General features: G+C 46.2%; 8 protein-coding genes across 8 annotated transcripts; 4 read left to right on the top strand and 4 right to left on the bottom strand.

The window, feature by feature from the left end:
* Positions 1–168: 168 nt before the first annotated feature.
* On the bottom strand, positions 169–1,290 carry MCYG_07465 (uncharacterized protein; the record flags this gene model as incomplete). Its single annotated transcript, XM_002843636.1, has 3 exons — positions 169–486; positions 555–816; positions 872–1,290. The coding sequence occupies 3 exons, from the start codon at positions 1,288–1,290 to the stop codon at positions 169–171; spliced, it is 999 nt and encodes a 332-aa protein (XP_002843682.1).
* An 816-nt stretch (positions 1,291–2,106) lies between these two features.
* MCYG_07464 (conserved hypothetical protein) lies at positions 2,107–3,423 on the top strand (the record flags this gene model as incomplete). Its single annotated transcript, XM_002843635.1, has 2 exons — positions 2,107–3,254; positions 3,396–3,423. The coding sequence occupies 2 exons, from the start codon at positions 2,107–2,109 to the stop codon at positions 3,421–3,423; spliced, it is 1,176 nt and encodes a 391-aa protein (XP_002843681.1).
* Positions 3,424–3,992: 569 nt separating this feature from the next.
* On the bottom strand, positions 3,993–5,890 carry MCYG_07463 (ubiquitin-conjugating enzyme E2Z; the record flags this gene model as incomplete). Its single annotated transcript, XM_002843634.1, has 7 exons — positions 3,993–4,071; positions 4,135–5,000; positions 5,055–5,223; positions 5,344–5,411; positions 5,571–5,665; positions 5,759–5,792; positions 5,858–5,890. The coding sequence occupies 7 exons, from the start codon at positions 5,888–5,890 to the stop codon at positions 3,993–3,995; spliced, it is 1,344 nt and encodes a 447-aa protein (XP_002843680.1).
* Positions 5,891–7,672: 1,782 nt separating this feature from the next.
* On the top strand, positions 7,673–8,318 carry MCYG_07462 (Trappc4 protein; the record flags this gene model as incomplete). Its single annotated transcript, XM_002843633.1, has 3 exons — positions 7,673–7,680; positions 7,739–7,861; positions 7,961–8,318. 3 exons carry the CDS (start codon positions 7,673–7,675, stop codon positions 8,316–8,318), a joined length of 489 nt encoding a protein of 162 aa, XP_002843679.1.
* Positions 8,319–8,583: 265 nt separating this feature from the next.
* On the bottom strand, positions 8,584–9,667 carry MCYG_07461 (26S proteasome regulatory subunit rpn10; the record flags this gene model as incomplete). The annotated part of the gene is made up of 4 exons (XM_002843632.1): positions 8,584–9,183; positions 9,256–9,475; positions 9,543–9,569; positions 9,642–9,667. 4 exons carry the CDS (start codon positions 9,665–9,667, stop codon positions 8,584–8,586), a joined length of 873 nt encoding a protein of 290 aa, XP_002843678.1.
* A 351-nt stretch (positions 9,668–10,018) lies between these two features.
* On the top strand, positions 10,019–11,336 carry MCYG_07460 (conserved hypothetical protein; the record flags this gene model as incomplete). Its single annotated transcript, XM_002843631.1, has 3 exons — positions 10,019–10,169; positions 10,230–10,524; positions 10,580–11,336. 3 exons carry the CDS (start codon positions 10,019–10,021, stop codon positions 11,334–11,336), a joined length of 1,203 nt encoding a protein of 400 aa, XP_002843677.1.
* A 593-nt stretch (positions 11,337–11,929) lies between these two features.
* On the top strand, positions 11,930–13,682 carry MCYG_07459 (FAD binding domain-containing protein; the record flags this gene model as incomplete). The annotated part of the gene is made up of 5 exons (XM_002843630.1): positions 11,930–12,431; positions 12,492–12,605; positions 12,663–12,748; positions 12,820–13,293; positions 13,359–13,682. The coding sequence occupies 5 exons, from the start codon at positions 11,930–11,932 to the stop codon at positions 13,680–13,682; spliced, it is 1,500 nt and encodes a 499-aa protein (XP_002843676.1).
* Positions 13,683–13,925: 243 nt separating this feature from the next.
* On the bottom strand, positions 13,926–16,550 carry MCYG_07458 (DNA cross-link repair protein pso2/snm1; the record flags this gene model as incomplete). Its single annotated transcript, XM_002843629.1, has 2 exons — positions 13,926–15,524; positions 15,588–16,550. 2 exons carry the CDS (start codon positions 16,548–16,550, stop codon positions 13,926–13,928), a joined length of 2,562 nt encoding a protein of 853 aa, XP_002843675.1.
* Positions 16,551–16,707: the final 157 nt, after the last annotated feature.

The raw sequence follows: 16,707 nt of genomic DNA, 5'->3' as shown, positions 1-16,707 counted from the left end.
CTCGTAATCCAGATAAATCTATACAAGACCTTCAATAGCATAATGATAGCAACAAAGGCTCCACGCCGAATCCTACCCTTTAGCCAAGAAATAAGAAGATAGAAGATAATCAGCTAAACAAAAATGGAGAGAAAAAAATAGGCCCATATGAAAGGCTGAATGAACCTTCTATTTCCCCCTAAGCTCCTGAATACGCTTAAGCACTGGAGCTTCAGGCAGATCCGAGCGAGATTTCGATTTTTGTTTTTTCCTATAGAGCTCTTCGTTGAAATAATTGATGATTGTATTTGCCGATGGTTTGATTTTTGGATATCTGCTAGTTTGGCCCACAGGGTCACTCAAACCCCAGCGTGCATATAGGTCGAGTTTAGATCTCTCAAAAGTGCTCAGGTCAATAAATGGCGTACAGTTGAAGTGCAGAGTTTCATTTTCGAAATAAACTTCGTTCATGCGAACTTGTCGGTTGAAGCAAGAAACCATGAGGATCTATATACAAATAGTTAGTTTCGGAGTTCAAAACGATATGATCGCAGCGTGTCAAGGACTTATCGTACAGGGTATATGTCATTGGTAATGAAAACGTTCATCTTAAGCCTATACCTCATAATATCCGCAGCCACTAGGATTTCACTTCGAGTTATTTTCGAGTCTGTACTTTCGTCTGGGTACAAGCCATGGGCCGAGAAAGAAATAACGTGTGGCTCAAGATAAGTGCCTCGCATCTGTCTGTCATAACCGCGTTCAAAGCGCCAGTCTGTTGGTTCTCTACCTGGTTCACGACGTCCCCAATGGCCACCATAAAGGGATCGCTTAAGACTAAAAAGTAAGAAATATTAATAACCAGTGTATAAAGGCTGGAATGCTCACTTACAATGTCGGGCCCCATGAGGTATATTCGTAAAATGCCTGAGGGATACCAAACCTATCCTTTGGACTATCAGGAATCTCTGATTGAATAAGCTGCTCTAATCTCCAACATATATGTTTTGCATCATCTACTTCATCCGGATCGGCTTCCCATTCACCCACTTCATAAAACTCTTCGTGACGAGCCAAAGACCCAAAGTATGGCTGTGAAAGAGGTTTGAAAAAGCGCCCCCCTTTCTCTAAATCCATTCTCGATCTACTTATACCGTACTTTTGCAGCTGGTCGTCTGACAAGTAAATACTATTCTTGTCTATTGCGGGTTTGAGACGTTTGATAATGGTCTTGAGCTTGATAGTGACATGATATTTGTGGTCCATCAGTGTATTGAGGATTGCCGTATTTAGTTTGATAGGATCTTCCATGGCTAATGTTTCTAGTGTAAGGGTGGTTGCTCTGGTCTTGATAGTTTTCGGTTCTGTGTCTGGATTGTTCGTGGCAAGATTCGATGTTGTTGCCTTCGCGTTTGTAAACAACCTTAGTTATATCACGTGATACGCGCAAATTTACTTTGTTCGCTGTACTAACCGTTAGGTATTAAACTAAGCGCCGAGCCTCAAAACTATAGCAAACTTACTAACTGCCAAGGAGTTCTGCACTTTGGCCCCCAAGGCAGCAGAGACGAGTTATCAAGTTTTGGCGCTAACTTTGTTTGGGATCCGACTCGCATATAGGTATTCATTGGTTTTCATTGCATATTCCAATTGTATTTTTAGTTTTCCAACCCTTGTTAAGCGCCAACCCAACAAAGTTTCACCTATTTATGGCGCGGGTTATATGGAGCCTCTGTTATCGAACGAAACTACGCCCACTGGCCGCTATTGATACATTCTTTGAACTCCTTAAAACTGCGCTGCGAGTTTCCTCCTATCATTTGAGCACCTGTATGATTAATTGTTGGTTCTCCAGTGGGGGCGGTTTGCGTGATATTTCCCTGGCCAATGAGGCCTGAAGCTACTGTACCAGGGCAAAACACGGGCATGGCCTTAATTACAAGGATGGTGCGTAACAAGCCTTACATTAACCACTCTAGTACTTATCCAATATACCTACAAGGTGTGGGAAGTCTATTTAAGATGTGATATGGAACCAGTTCATGTCACAATTTCTTGAAGCCATGACCAAAAGATTATTACATTATCACAACCCCCCCGAAGCCAGATCCACAGGATTACCCCGTTATGTCGATTGATATCGTTAAGTTCCCTGAAGACAGGAGGGATTGGACTGAGTTTGTCAAGCAACATAGTCTTGGAGAAGCCAGCATTCACAGCACAACTTGTGATTCCGCATCAAAAATCAGTACAGCCCAATACCTCCTTCTTCGAAGCTTCTGGGTTATACGCAGTAAAATCAAATCAAAGGATCCCAAGGAATGGGGAATCAAAAGGGTCAACGAGTCAGAAAAGTGGCTTAACGAAAACAAAGATTGGTTGGCATATCTTCAAAATCTGTCACCCATTACAACCTATTCCGCTCCGCCTCCCAGACTTGGCACATTTGCATACACCTGGTTCACTCATCAACAAGTAGTCAGTCTGCCAATAAAATACGATGAAGGGGAAGCGGAGGACAAAAATGTCTCCTTTAGCCCTATAGCTAGCCGACTTCGATCATCGGATAAAAAGGCGCCACCACATGAAGAAGAACAATCATCCAGCCCGTTGGATAAAAAGACGCCCTCACATGGAGAAGAACGATCATCTAGTCCATTGGATAAAAAGGGATACAGGACACCACCAGGCCAGGTTACGCGCAGTGATGGACTTTTTCACCACTCAGACTTTGACAGAGCTGCGAGAGATTCAACCATGGAGGATTTGACCAGAACGTTCAGTCATATGAAGACTGGCGAAGAGTCACAGAAGAGCCCATCGCAGAGTTTATCCAGCAAATCCGACGCGACCCACAAGTCTGACTCGACCAGCAATGAACACAAATATAGCCCTCGTTCGGCTCGTAGGGCTTTCCCTAAAGTTGAAGACGAGCAAATCGTTAACGGTTTCCTCATTGCTCTCCTGGCCTCTATCTGCATGTACCACAACGGCGTTAAACTCCAATGGTCACCAGTCCGAAAGGGATTCAAATTTGGAAAGAAGGATGCTGAAGAAGGCAACGCAGATAAGCCTTATCTCTTCGAGGCCAGGACCGATGGTCATCTAGCTTCATGGAACCCAGGGTCAAAGGATGTGAAACCATCTGCTATTATTGTGGAGGTGAAACCTACCAGCCGAGAGTATAATAACAGGGTCATCTACCAGGCAACTGCCCAAATGGCGGCATGGATCTTCCAGGAACCAGATCCACCAGGAGCCAAACAACCATACCGGTAAGTAATACTCAGGTGAACATAGAGGATATATAGCTAATAATAATACCCAGACGGCCTATGATAATTCAAGAGCGTGAGAATATTCGACTTATTATCGCCAAATACGACCAGCGCTACGTTGATTACCTTCATAATAAGCCATCAAACGGCCCCGCAGTTGCGTTAATGGAGATGTACGAGTTGTACTCCTGGAATATTACAAATGAATCGCAAATGCAAAAATTTGGTTCCATACTCTTAGCGCTCGCATTACAAAATGGAAAACTGGAGTACTAGTTGTCAGGCCAATCCCCAGATACTAGTTATTGGGGAAACAAAAGTTGTGTTCATATGTTATTTTGCCTTATGTTTTTTGTGATTTATTGATTCGTATAGTCCTTGTTAATGCCATATTATATATCTGTTTCTAATATATTCTCCCAAACCTACTAATTATGATGCATATCATCCATAAACTTCGCCATTATAGATATATAGTCGTACTCATTTTTTATCAGGTAGTCGAGAGATAGAAAAATATACTAAAATGACAGGCCGACTTCGATGGCCAGAGGCCTGTTGGGGGAGGAATATGCAAATAAGTGCTAACATGGATTCATAAACAAATGGTTGAGTTAACAGACATCTCGAAAAGAAGTGTGTGTGGTGAGTTCAGACGCTAGAACAAAGCCATTAAATACAACGCAGTGACGATGTCGTAGAAGTCACAAACAAATAGTAAAATGTAACTTAGACCTAAAGAACCGAAATTGAGACCTCAGAAGTATTTAAAGTCGTTTTAAGAGGGGTTACGGTTACGATATCATTCTCTATACTGTAGTTAACCTTCAATTCGATAGTAGTATAAGAGCAGAAAAGGTATAAAGCAGGCACTTACTCTATGCTGCGCTGAACTGATCGTCTTAACATGCGGTTGTACTTTTTCTTGTCCTCTACAGAGCCCCAGAAGAGCTTGGAGCATTCCGGATTCACAGTTGCCCGGGGATCATATGGAGGAGATTCGTCCTCCAAAGCTTCGAGGATCGCCTCGACATGTGCTTTCATATCCTCTAGTTTTTTTGGAAAGTAGCAGAGAATGCCGTCCTTTGAGATGCGATGATGGAATAACGGGGTTTGAACAATGACTCGAGGTTGCTCGTCTGGGAAATTCGGGCTAAGTGCGATCTTGATTCTGAAGATTCCACCGTCGAGGTGTGACATGGGCCGACCAAAGTAGGTCAACTGCCAAACGAGGGGGTTACCGTCATGTAAAGAGATGTCGATAGTGAAGTGTCGTTTGTTTTTCAGGTCCTCGACTATCTGCTCGTATTGCCGTTGTAGGTTGACAGCGATCCTTGACTCGTTTTTCTTTGCTTTCAGACCCATTTCTGCCCAGGAGTCTGTTTCTTTCAATATAGCATCCTTGATGACGTCCAGTCGTTTGGCTAATTCTGTATAGTTGAAGTGGCCGTCCATCGTGTTCCCAGTGAATTCGAACTGCATTCTCTGGAAGCGTGAACCAACAGGGCTTTTTGCCTCTGCTTCAGCCATAGTGTTCTTATATGTCTCGTAGTACCAGAGAAACCGTCGTTTACAGAGATCTTTGAATGGTTCAAATGGAGGCTGGTAATCTTCACTTCCAAACATTTCTTCATCTTCTGTAGTACCTTCTGCAGACGGTGGCACAATTGTGCCATCAGGTTGGATACCGAGCCATTCTTCCAGGTGCTGGATTACTGATATTCTTATATTCTCATGCCGAATCTTAGGGCTGTCAGTATTAAAAAATAACAAGATTTAGTCAGAATGAAGCATTACCTTAGCAATATAGCTCTCCATCGCTTTAAGATCACTAGGTGACTTGGAGTTCTCGAATCCTGGCTCATTTTCATATGGGTTGGCAGACATTAAGCTCTGGATAGAGATCAAGATGGACTCCAGTCCCTGTGCTGAGGACCACTGTTCTCCACTACTTCCTTCCCATGTTCTGGTAGTTTCTGTTAGTGTATTACTTTGTTATTGGGGGAATGGGGACTGAAGTACCCGAGAATAGACCTATATCAAACATCAGAGAATTGTACCGTATGAATAATGTATCAACACTTACACGCAAACTTTTCCAGACGCGTAGATGTTAGGATTAAAACGGCATCTGCCACCGTTGGTGGTCATTGCCTGGACATGTGGTGGATTGGCAGGGTAGTCTGGTCAGGGTTATATGAGCAGATGATATCTCAATGTGGTATATGTGCTGACCTTCAGTGAATTTGATAGAGAACTGTCGTAAACATTAGCCAAAGCTCATAAATGATAGAGACAGATCCGCTAGCATACCTCGAAGAAGCCAAATTCATAAGGAGTCCCAGGCGGCCCAACGATCAGAGCCTTTACATTCCGGATGTCTGCTTCCTGGCAAGCCACGGCAAGAGCTAGAACGGAGGTGATATAAGCAACTGACCAGAACAAAAGAAGTAAAGGGCCATGAACAAGGCCATGAGAGAAGCCCAGAAGTCTCTACTCACAGAGGTCTGCTCCCTGCTGGATCTGGCTGATCTCCTGTATGTTCCCCGTCTGAATGTCAGCTAGGACAGCTCGAGCTTAGAAGAAATAGGAGACCGTACCCGTCCGATACGAAGGAGAGCCTGGTTCGACATGGCTGTTCAAATAACCTTCGATCTCTACCTGAGAGAAGTTGCAGCGTGTTTTTCTTAATCTCTTCCTTTTCCAATCAGATTGCCGGCTCTTGGTTTTAGCAACTCCGATGACAATTCAACCTCTTCCAGAGATCATTACAAGGTCATGACAGGAGAGCTATCATGAAGGGGCCGAAGAGAAGGTTGAAAGAAGAGCAAAGCCAGCTATAAAAGTGAACCTGAAGCTGGCGTTGTTGTTGTTTTTTTGTTAGGTGCAAGGAAACCGCAATGACAAGTTCAGCTTCAGCTTCAGCCTGCTCACATAAGAAACAGCAAACTGAGCCGACAGCGGGTGAACAGGTGAGTAAAGGAAGAAGAGCAGAGACAGAGACGGTCTGGTTCACTCTGAGAAACCCTACCTATCAACTTGTGGTGCTGACGGGAACGAGCTCGTCTTTTTATACACTGGTTTCACTGGAAAACTCCTCTAACAGGGCTTGCTAGGGAGTGAATATGATCGAACACGGTCCTCGTACGAGTGGATACATACAAGCAGGCAGCTATCGCAGTAAGCAGACGACGAGCGGACTTCCAAGGGCTCTCAAAGGACCTTCATGGGCTGGCAGGGCGAAGCAAAAAAAGGCAGAGACGGGAACATCCAATAACTACAGCTTTTTCACCTCCTTGGAAATCGCAGCTTGGATCCTTAACTAGCGTCCCCGCCCATTCAAGCTTAGTGTGCAAGCTCTCGATAATATGACAGATATCACCAAACTACTTCCTGGCTTGCTATATCGTTGTCTTACGGTTTCGTCTACGGCCTCATACTGGGACATCCAGCAACATCCGCAAAGCTCCCAGCCCAGAACTTTCCCCCCCTGGAACCTCCGCGAGCCCCATACTTTTATTTCACGATATTAGCGGAAGTTTGCCTTATCGATAAGCCCCGGCTTGCATGAAATCTTGCGATGAATTTGCGGATGCGAGATGCAAGATGCAAGCAGCATGATGGAAGAACATGGGAGGAGAAAGGTGATCTCCCTCTCTTCTCCTCTTCTCCTCCTCCTCTCTTCCATGGGGGCATCTCCATGCGTATGTATGATAAATCATGCTTGCACTTCCCCCCCCCCCCTTTCTGCTGTCCTTGCAGGGCCGGATTCTCCCCCCCAAGCCTGCGCCGCAAATGCACGACTTGAGCCTCAAACTCCTCCTTGATGCGCCCTCCATAGTTGCTGGGATTATCCTGGTGCCGATGAGCGTTAAAGATGCATTAGATTCCTGCCTTCTTTTGGGCATCTTGACGCTCGGTTTTTTCGGGCACGCTCTGCCAATCGTCATAGCCCCTTTGGCTGGCCCATGAAACGGCTCCAGTTGATAGAACCCCGCCATCAGAGGACGGGCACAGCACTAAACTGTAGAGATGGAGCCCCTCTTTATCATCATATTGCATCCGTTATACTCCGTATACACTCTGTAGATCCGAAGGAAGTAAAAATATTCATGCTGGGGTTGGCGTATTTTATAGTGTAATATTCAATACGGTAACGTGTCGCCCTCTCCGCCAATCGTCAGGTAATTTTGTACTGGCGTTACAATACATCGAAGAGCGAGGAAAACAAGAGACGCAAAACAGCTTCATTATCAGCTTCTTCATTCACTGCTGCAACAAACGAGGACGACGGAGGGAGCCTGAGTATCTGGGATCGACGACACACCCGACGGGGACACCGTCAATAGCAACAAACAGGAAAAGAACCATAATGGAAACGGACTAAACGCAATGTGAGTTGGCCTTCTCATGCCATGGATAGGTAGATAGCTCGAAGGAGCTTGCGGCGCATTCGCATTACTGACCCATTTCTCTTCAAGGGTTGTCTACTCCCTCGTCATCATTAACAAGGCCGGTGGCCTGGTCTACCAACGAGACTTCCAAGCTGGTCTCCAGAAGCTCTCGACAAACGACTATCTCGTCCTCGCAGGCACATTTCATGGGTAAGCAAGCAAACGGCATTACTACCCAACCAAACACCAACCGCATACATATCCCACGTACTCAACTCAAGCTGACTGACTGGCCGTCTTGTAAACCAGCGTTCATGCCATTACCCGCTCTCTCACCCCTATAATCCCTTACTCTGCTCCCGCAACATCCAACACTTCAGCATCAACTCTACCCTTGACCTCTACGCTGCCCAATCCAGGCCTTCCAAAGACAGGGCTGGAAGTTCTCGAGACCGAACGGTTCAGGTTAACCTGCTTTCAAACGGTGACGGGCACCAAATTCTTGCTCTTTACCGATCCGCTCATGCCTAATGTGGATAATGTGATTGCGAGGATATACGAGTTGTATGCGGACTATGTTATGAAGAATCCGTTCTATCAGCTGGAGATGCCGGTGAGATGCGAGTCTTTTGATCGGCATTTGGGGACGTGGCTGAGGGGGAGATAGAATTTGGAGATGGGAAAGGGGACTGTAAATATAGACATTATACTGGGGGTCTTCTTTTTTTAAAACAAATATATACGAATTAATGAACAATTGATGGTATATGGGGGTGTTCGACCGATTCTGCTTCGCCCTGGACGGTTTTGAGGTCACTTCCGAGTCCAATATCAAGTAAAATACATCGATTTACGAACGCCAGGAATGCCATCGAGTGTCAATAGTCTAGATAATCTGCACATTCATTCCTCGTAGACCAACTGAACGGTCATCACGAGGTGTCCATCTTGTCCCCGTCTTCTTTCTTCTTACCATCCTTCTTCCCGCTTCCGCTCCCACTGGCCTCTCCGTTCTCATTTAGAAGCGGTTGCGTCTCCCCGCCTTCTTCCGCGATCTTCTCCATCGATCCTTTAGCCTCCTTTTCCTTCTCCTGTTTCTCCTTCTCTAATCGTGCCTTTTCCTCCTCCAATGACATGCGTAGCGCAAACGCCAACTCCGGATCGGCGGAGGGATCGATACCAAATTCAAATCCAGACCCAGAATCACCTCCTTCCTCGCCACGCCCCGCACCGGTACCATCTCCTCCGAGAATTGGAGTTGTCACAATAGAATCGCTGAGAAGGTTGGGGCCTGGGGGTATGATTGCGAGATTTGATCCATTTCCGCTGTTGACAGCCTCGTGGAATGCTTCTAGCTTCTTTGTTGTCTCTGAGTCAAGTTCACCAAACGCAATAAAGTCGATGCTAACGTTATTCTTCTTCATTTTCAACGCTAGTTTGATGAAGGACTTTTCGTCTTCAACAACGGGGGAGCAGGAGAAGACGATAATCCGTTGTCGTTGGGCTTTTTCTTTTCGGTGTTTAAGTGCTAGCTATAATAAACAGAATAACAGCGGTTAGTTTCACATTTAATACAACATGAAATGTTCCCATTACACACTTACATAGGCAACCTGTATGCTGGAGGCCAGATGTGAGGTTCCTCCAATCTTCGTTCGGTGAAGTCCTTCTAAGATCTTGCCAATATCTGCGGTCAAGGTAACTAGGACTTCTGGACCCTTCCCTCCCATGCTCATTAAACCAACGGCCGATTCTGGATGCGCTTGTGTCTTTGCGGAATGAATCATGTTTACGGCATCTGCTTGAGCTTCGAATCTTGTGGGGCTGTTCTCTCGTCAGTAGTTGTATGTATAGTTCTCCGAGTGCCTTTATCAACTCCGTGATAACCTACAGGTAGTCGCCATTCCTGCTGCTTTCACTATTATCGATACTGTTCCATAGTTTATTAGCATTCCGCCTGTAGAGCAGACAATGGCTGGGCGAGACAAACATGATCATAGTGGCTTCGAGCGACATGGTGGCGGTATTTTGAGCAGTATCTGACTTAATCAATATAATGGAGACAACAACAGGAGCTCTATGCAAGGAGGATCGAGAGAGAAAAGGATATATTTGTCTGTAGAGAAATGCTTCGTCGTTTGTTGTTCAAGAAGTGAAGCTTCAAAGGTCGCCGCGGAAGCTCCGAATCGGGACTAGCCAGGTATGCTTATATAAGCCCAACATTTGTTTACATCGCGACTTTCGCTTTTTTGTTTGTCCATCATCATCAACACCAGCGACGAGGACTATTACTGCGATATTGGACCCAATACATCATTGAGAGAAGAACAGTGTCATACGAGCATCGTCTTAGACCTAAACGCCGAAATGTCGACCGCCGTCTCGAGGAAACGCAAGTCGCCGGAGCCAAGTAACCAGAGCCATGAAGTGCATACTCCTACTAGGAGCCCGTCGAAGAAGAAGCTAAGAATCACACAGAAACAAAAGCAGGCTTTGATTGATAATCTTCAGCTAGAAAGTAGGATATCGCGTCGTATGCACCCGGCATCAGTAATGCACTGCTAACAGTAACATCTAGTCACTGAAAGAGCGCGTAAACTACGCGCACATTATGCCCTTCAGGCGCAAGACTTACGAGCGAGGATTGAACGGCGTATAAACCGAATTCCGATGGCACTTCGCAAACAGAACCTGGGCGAATTACTCGCGAAATATTCAGAAGCTGCCAAAGAGGCAGACACCAAGTCTCCGTTCAAAAAGCCGATATTACCGTCTAAAACCATAAGGACGGTGCGCCCCATTACACAAACATCGGCCGCAACTTCAAGCAGCAATACCACATCGATGGTGCGCTCTGGGGCGTCGCGTCAAAGGTATATCTGCCCTTTGTCCAGTTAAATGATGGAGTTTCTAACGGAATATCTATAGCCATGGCTCTTCCGATAAAGAGAATGTCGGGTATCCAGACCTTACACACCATCCGCTCACAAATCCAAAACAGCGTAACAAACCTACTTTGCCAGCAGCATCCGCCCGCACCGTTTCCCAACGCACGGAGTCCAACATTCTATCGCCAAAATCCTCCAACTCCAGGACATTTCCCCAATCTCCTTTAAAGATGTCACCCAGTAAACCACAACAGCAAGAACCCTATCATATCCGCGCCTTCTCCCCTTTCAAACATGCTAGTCCAACAAAGAACGCAAATTACGCTGCCACTCCCGGTACTCCTAGACTCAGGACAATGAGAGGCGCAGCCGGGGTTCGCAGAGTAACTCCTCCAGACACAAGCTCCGATTCTGCACCAGGGAGAGTCCCCAGGCCTAAGAAGGCTATGTCTGTTAAATCTGCACCGGCTGGTACAAGGAAGGTGCCTTCGAGGACAGCCACACGACAAACGAACCGACAAGTTAGTACCAGCACTACGTCATCGAACGCTTCAGCAGCAACCGCAGCAACTACGATTGTCCGCTCTACAAGGACTGCTGGAGCTAAAAAGGCTTCAACGTCAACAACGGTTTCATCTTCAACGAAGAAACCCGTGACGTCTCGAAGTCGCGCTGCAACAACGGCAACAGCAACAACTGCCTCGACTGCCCGAAAGATGACAGTCGCTGCTGCTAGAAAGGCCCAAGGAGTAGAGCAGCCTGGTCCTGGACGAAGAGTCCTTCGAAGCAGGGCCTAGATGCATCATCTACAGTGACTACTAGTTCTTGGTTATTTTTTCCGTTCTTTCCATCGCTATCGGGACTCGATTTGAATATATTCAAGCCTTACACGATTATAATGATATTTGAAATTTGGTGGTTACGCGGGGGTTTGATTGTGCGGATAGCTGGCTTAGGAGTTTGGTGTATATAATAATTACTCGGGCAACGATGGTATTCACTTTGTGGAAATTGCATTTAATAACCTCTAGCATTCTAAGCGAACTGTCAAAATCTTAGAACTGAATTATGCATAAATTGCGCTGCAAGAGCAAAGCATTAGAATAAAGACATTTATTTACTCTGTAATTGCCATCACCATGTCTCTAGCTAAGTGGCGCCTACCGGGTATTAAACAGACGATGCGGCATGATTTTTTGTATCGAAGAAAATGAAAGCACAAAAAAAAATTGGTAACCACTGGTATACGTCCACAGCAAGCAAAAGTAGCAAGCAATCATGTAGAAAAGAGAAGGGGATAAAATGACGGCCCAAATCCCCTTCCTTCTCCGGGTAGAATATGTACATCTTTCACCATTTGGAAACCCGAGAGAGAAATACCAAAAACAACATGCCTTCAGCCACGCTCAAAGCTGTTGTGGCCCTACTTGGTGCCACGGCCGCAGCTGCTTCGTTTCCGAACAGTCGGCTCTGTCTGAAGCTCCTGGCACAGGGTGTGGAGGTAGACCTGCCTCACACTACTGACTATGAGACTGAACAGCAGAATTATTGGTCTACAGCCTGCTCCGCACTACGCCCTGACTGCATTATAGCTCCCAAAAATGCTCGGGATATGGCACGGGCCGTTGCGGCAATTCAGGAATCAAACACGACTCGTTTTGCTATCAAATCTGGTGGACACTCGCCCAACCAACTTTTCTCCAGTATACACGATGGAGTGTTGATTTCAACTCGCAATCTGAAGCAAGTAACCTACAACGAACAGTCTCAGACTGCCATTCTTGGGCCAGGCTTGAAGTGGGAAGAGGCGGTTGGCGGCCTGAAGGACAAGGGCCAAACAGTCGTGGGTGGCCGTCTTGGTGGAATTGGTGTTGGTGGACTCCTTCTGGGAGGTAGGCTTACCCTTTCAGTTTCTACTCAATTTTGATTCAACAGTAACTAACATTATGTAGGCGGTCTAAGTTTTCTCGGCAGCCAGTACGGTTGGGCTACAAACAACATTGTCAACTTTGAAGTAGTGCTTGCCAATGCCACCATTGTAAATGCAAATGCTACATCAAACCCTGGTAAGTAGAAGCCGACCACCAATGCAGCCTGACACACCTGAACCTGACACCCCATAGATCTGTACGCCGTGTTAAAGGGTGGCTCTGGGAACTTTGGTATCGTTACGGCGTTTACTGTCAAAACTCATCCACAAGACCCAGAGGTACAGAGTTTATGCCTGCATCAAAGAACCGTTCGTATAAAATGATGGTCGGCTAATATGATATAAATTAGATCTGGGGAGGCACTCGGTTTTATACTGATGAACATACGGAGGCACTCACCCGGGCAATTCGAGACTTCGCCGAGTACAATAGCGATGATAAGGCATCGATTATTGGCACTATCAACCGCAATCCTACCGTGACATGGGTTGTGTTCCTGACATATGACGGTCCTAGTCCCCCCGAGGAAGTTTTCCGCAATTTCACCCAGATCCCATATATTCGAAATACTGTGAAGAGACAAAGCTATTATAGCCTAATGCTTGCCAATGATGAATACATTCGTCATGGTAATAGGTTTTCTATTGGTGCCGAAACCAGTGTTCACCCCACTGGCGCACATGGCTACGAAATTTTCAAATCCTTTATTGACCATTGGGACGACGTCACAAATGACATAGTTAATATTCCTGGAACGACAAGCTCTCTTGCTCTCCAGCCGTTGCCACGGTCCATTACCACAAAGGCCAGGGAGTCGGGAGGTGTAAGTTCAATATTGACTGCAGCTGGAGGAATAATATCCTGGTGCTAATATGATTGCTCAAATAGGACGTTGCGGGCTTTGACCCGAAATTTGACTACATGCTGCTGCAGATTGCTGTATCTTGGAACAGCTCCTCGTCGGATGCTGTAATGGAGAAAGCAACCCGCAAGTACTACACTGGCCAGGGAGAGATGATAAAGCAATACACCCAGGAAGGAAAGCTACCAAAGGCATATACGCCCCTCTACTTGAATGACCTGAATGCCCGTCAAGACTTCTGGGGACGCGTGGCACCAGAAACGAGAGCGAGAGCTTTAGCCGTTAGGCGTGCCGTTGACCCCAAATTATTTTTCCAGAACAGGGCTACTGGTGGATTCCACCTTGGTTGAACCGGGATGAAAAGTCAAAGCGGCCGGATGAATGAGGATTTTTTTTCTTGCATAAAATTCATGGATCAAATGACTTACATACTTTCCTACTCGAATCTGAGTGTACATACACGACATAGCATGTTGAACCGAAGTATATGTAAATAGCATAACTAAATAAAAATTTCGGTATCCCTCTCAAGATGTTCAATGTAAATGCTATAATGTAATAAACTATGATAACGGATACGACTGCCGGCACATTCACCACCGTATGTCATCATCTTCGATTTTATATAGCCCATTTTTCCTCCTCTCTACCTCCCATTTGTCGATCCAATATTTCATCTTCTCACGGCTCTTTGGGTTGCCAACGTTTACGGTAGGAATGATACGCGATATCCGCAATGCGCAACAGAACATCGTAAGCTCGCGGAACGAACTATGTTCACTATATGGTACACTAAAGCATGCAGCCTCTTTGGTGCTACCACGCTGTGGCACAAGGTCGCTGACGGAGAAGCGAGGCTTCCAAGCCTCCGAGTGAAGAACCGAAGAGACGGTAGGATTGTCAGCCCATGTTCCGCCACGTGGACGATAGCTCCAACCGGTGGGCCGGATGCCAATGATCCTGGAAAAATGTGACTTGAGGGAATTTAGGTACTCAGACAGAGTCTCTGAGCGCATGTCCATTAGGCTGTGCATGTGGACTTGGGCCTCCAGGGGGTCCGTAGTAAGGACGCTAGAGAGCTCGTCATCCTCCAAGCAAGTGCATACCCGTTTCTTACTTGGCGAAACATATATCTTCGAGTTTAACGCGCGAGCAACACCTAAACATATTCGTTCTTTGCCAATGCTGTATGTTCCAATGACAACAAGTAGTTTGCCGCGATCACGTTGGCCTTCCGCGGAGGTTCGGCCCGAGTTCTTGCTTCTCTGAAGGAATGGAGCCATAGACCCTGACATCGCTTGTCCTTTCCCTGCACCAAACGTGTCAGAAAAACCTTCGTTTATCCCTGCACACATTTGCGCACATGCGTCAATGACATCCTGCTGGAACGGGAAGGCGTATTTAGGGTTTAAATACGTCGTATCCAAGTAGCAGACATCGATCTTTTGTTGGGTTAACTGGCCAGTATGTGGATCCTTGATATCTGGCCGGAGAAGAGGATGGTTTATATGAGCTGAACATGCTCTGAAGTCACCACAGTGAAGGATCCGATGAACCCTTGCAGCCTTTCCGTTTCCGATGGATTTCTCGAATAAAAAAAGAGAACTGCCAGGACAATGGTTTGCAGTAATCATCGTGACACTCACTCCATCGGTCCCGGGTATTTCCGTTCGTTTTTCGAACTCCAGTTCAAAAACCATATCCGGACTTACTTTTATCTGTTGTTTGACGAGATTGGCAGTGATTTTGCTGCAATAAATGGGACCATGTGACCAGGACGATGTAAGGCCACCATAGTGGTCGCTGTGATAGTGGCTAAGAAAGTAGGCACTGCATCCCTCGATAGCACCATATTTAAAAGCATCTACGGTTATGGAAAATCCTGGTAGGATTTTGTAAAATGGGCAGGTCCGCTCATAGGCCTGTCTCCCTCTAGATGCCTCCTCACGAGCAGATGCCACGCTCCAAGCAGTGTCTTCTTCGTTTCCTGACATAATTTTTGTGAATGCAGATGTGGGCAACGAGGCCGAATCAAGAGAAAATGGATTCTTTTGCCCAGGTCGAGGGGCTGTTTTCCGTTTCATGCTTGATAATATGTGTGGAGGTTGTTGACTAAACTGATTATCCTTTGCTGCAGCAATGGCCGAATTAGGATTCCCGTCCAGACAGTTATTCACATGCAGAGATGCTTCCTGAATCAGCATTAACATCCGTCAAGAATAGATGTCCCCTTTATGAAATTAGGTATTACTTACAGAATCAGACAGGCCGCCCAGACTGGTTTGGCATATTGGGCATACTGCCGCTTCGTCAGAAAAAGCCTTACTCAATTCACCGCCCACATCTTCGACGGCTACTGGGTATAATTTCTGTTTGTTTGAAGCACTGTGGCTTGAATCAATTGCTTTTCCTCCTCTCTCTAAATCATTGTCTGCTTGAAAACTAAACCCGTTAGAATCCTCCTCACCTAACAATTCTGTGGCAGGAACGGAACATGCCGCAAGCTGTGGGGTACAGGGTGAGGTAAGATCTTGACCCTTGAGTAGAGTTCCTTGTCGGGTTGACTCTCGTGTATCAGTAATTAAGGACGAATCTCTGTCATCTTCACTATCAGATTCATCTAGAAATGGACCATGGAGGTTTGCGCGGGTAACGGGTGATAGTTTCACACCCCCTATTCCAGGTGTAGTTCGTGGTGATAGCAGGCCGGATGTATTATCGCTAACAGCAGCAGGAATCGTGCTATCAGCCCCTGTAGAATCGGTTTCTGTAATCCCGTGGCTTGTTCTACGCCTTTTCACCGCACTAGGGCTCTCGTTATACCTGTCCTCCTCGCGATAGGTGTTTTCGGTGTCGTTAGGTAGTAGGTGCCAAAAAGTATCCGGTACTTCAAGCTGGTCTTCGGAGAAGGACGAATACTTCGTTTGCTCTTCTACACCTGAGTTGTTTGAGACCGCATCTTCGAAAAACAACCCGGATGTAGAGTCATTAGTTAATTCGAGACGTGGACGCTGTTGGGAGTTTCCCCTGCTCCTGATTCCGTACTCTGTGATTCGGGGCTGCGTAGATTTAGGTGGCGCGTCCGACTTTTTAAAAAAATTCAAAATACTCCCATTTCGTTTTGGGGCCGGTTTATTTGGCACTGTAGATAACGGAGAAGGTCTTTTGGCCGTTTGGCCATTTGGACGAAAGAACGGCGAAGTCAGAGTTGGTGGCATGTTAGGTAGTAGCGGGGGTTTAAGTGACAAATAGTCAGGAGTAGAGGTTAACACCAGACTCCAGGAGGGAGAGAAATATCTCGCTTTGTCCCTCCTCTACACCACAAGGCTTCATTCGTGTAAAACGATCGTGAATATTTTCGGCGGTCGAAGATTT

This window comes from Microsporum canis, genomic scaffold (assembly GCF_000151145.1).
Source record: "Microsporum canis CBS 113480 supercont1.7 genomic scaffold, whole genome shotgun sequence".
Classification (NCBI taxonomy): Eukaryota; Fungi; Ascomycota; class Eurotiomycetes; order Onygenales; family Arthrodermataceae; genus Microsporum; species Microsporum canis.
Note: the sequence above shows the minus strand (reverse complement) of the source record. Positions and strands in the feature narration are given on the sequence as shown.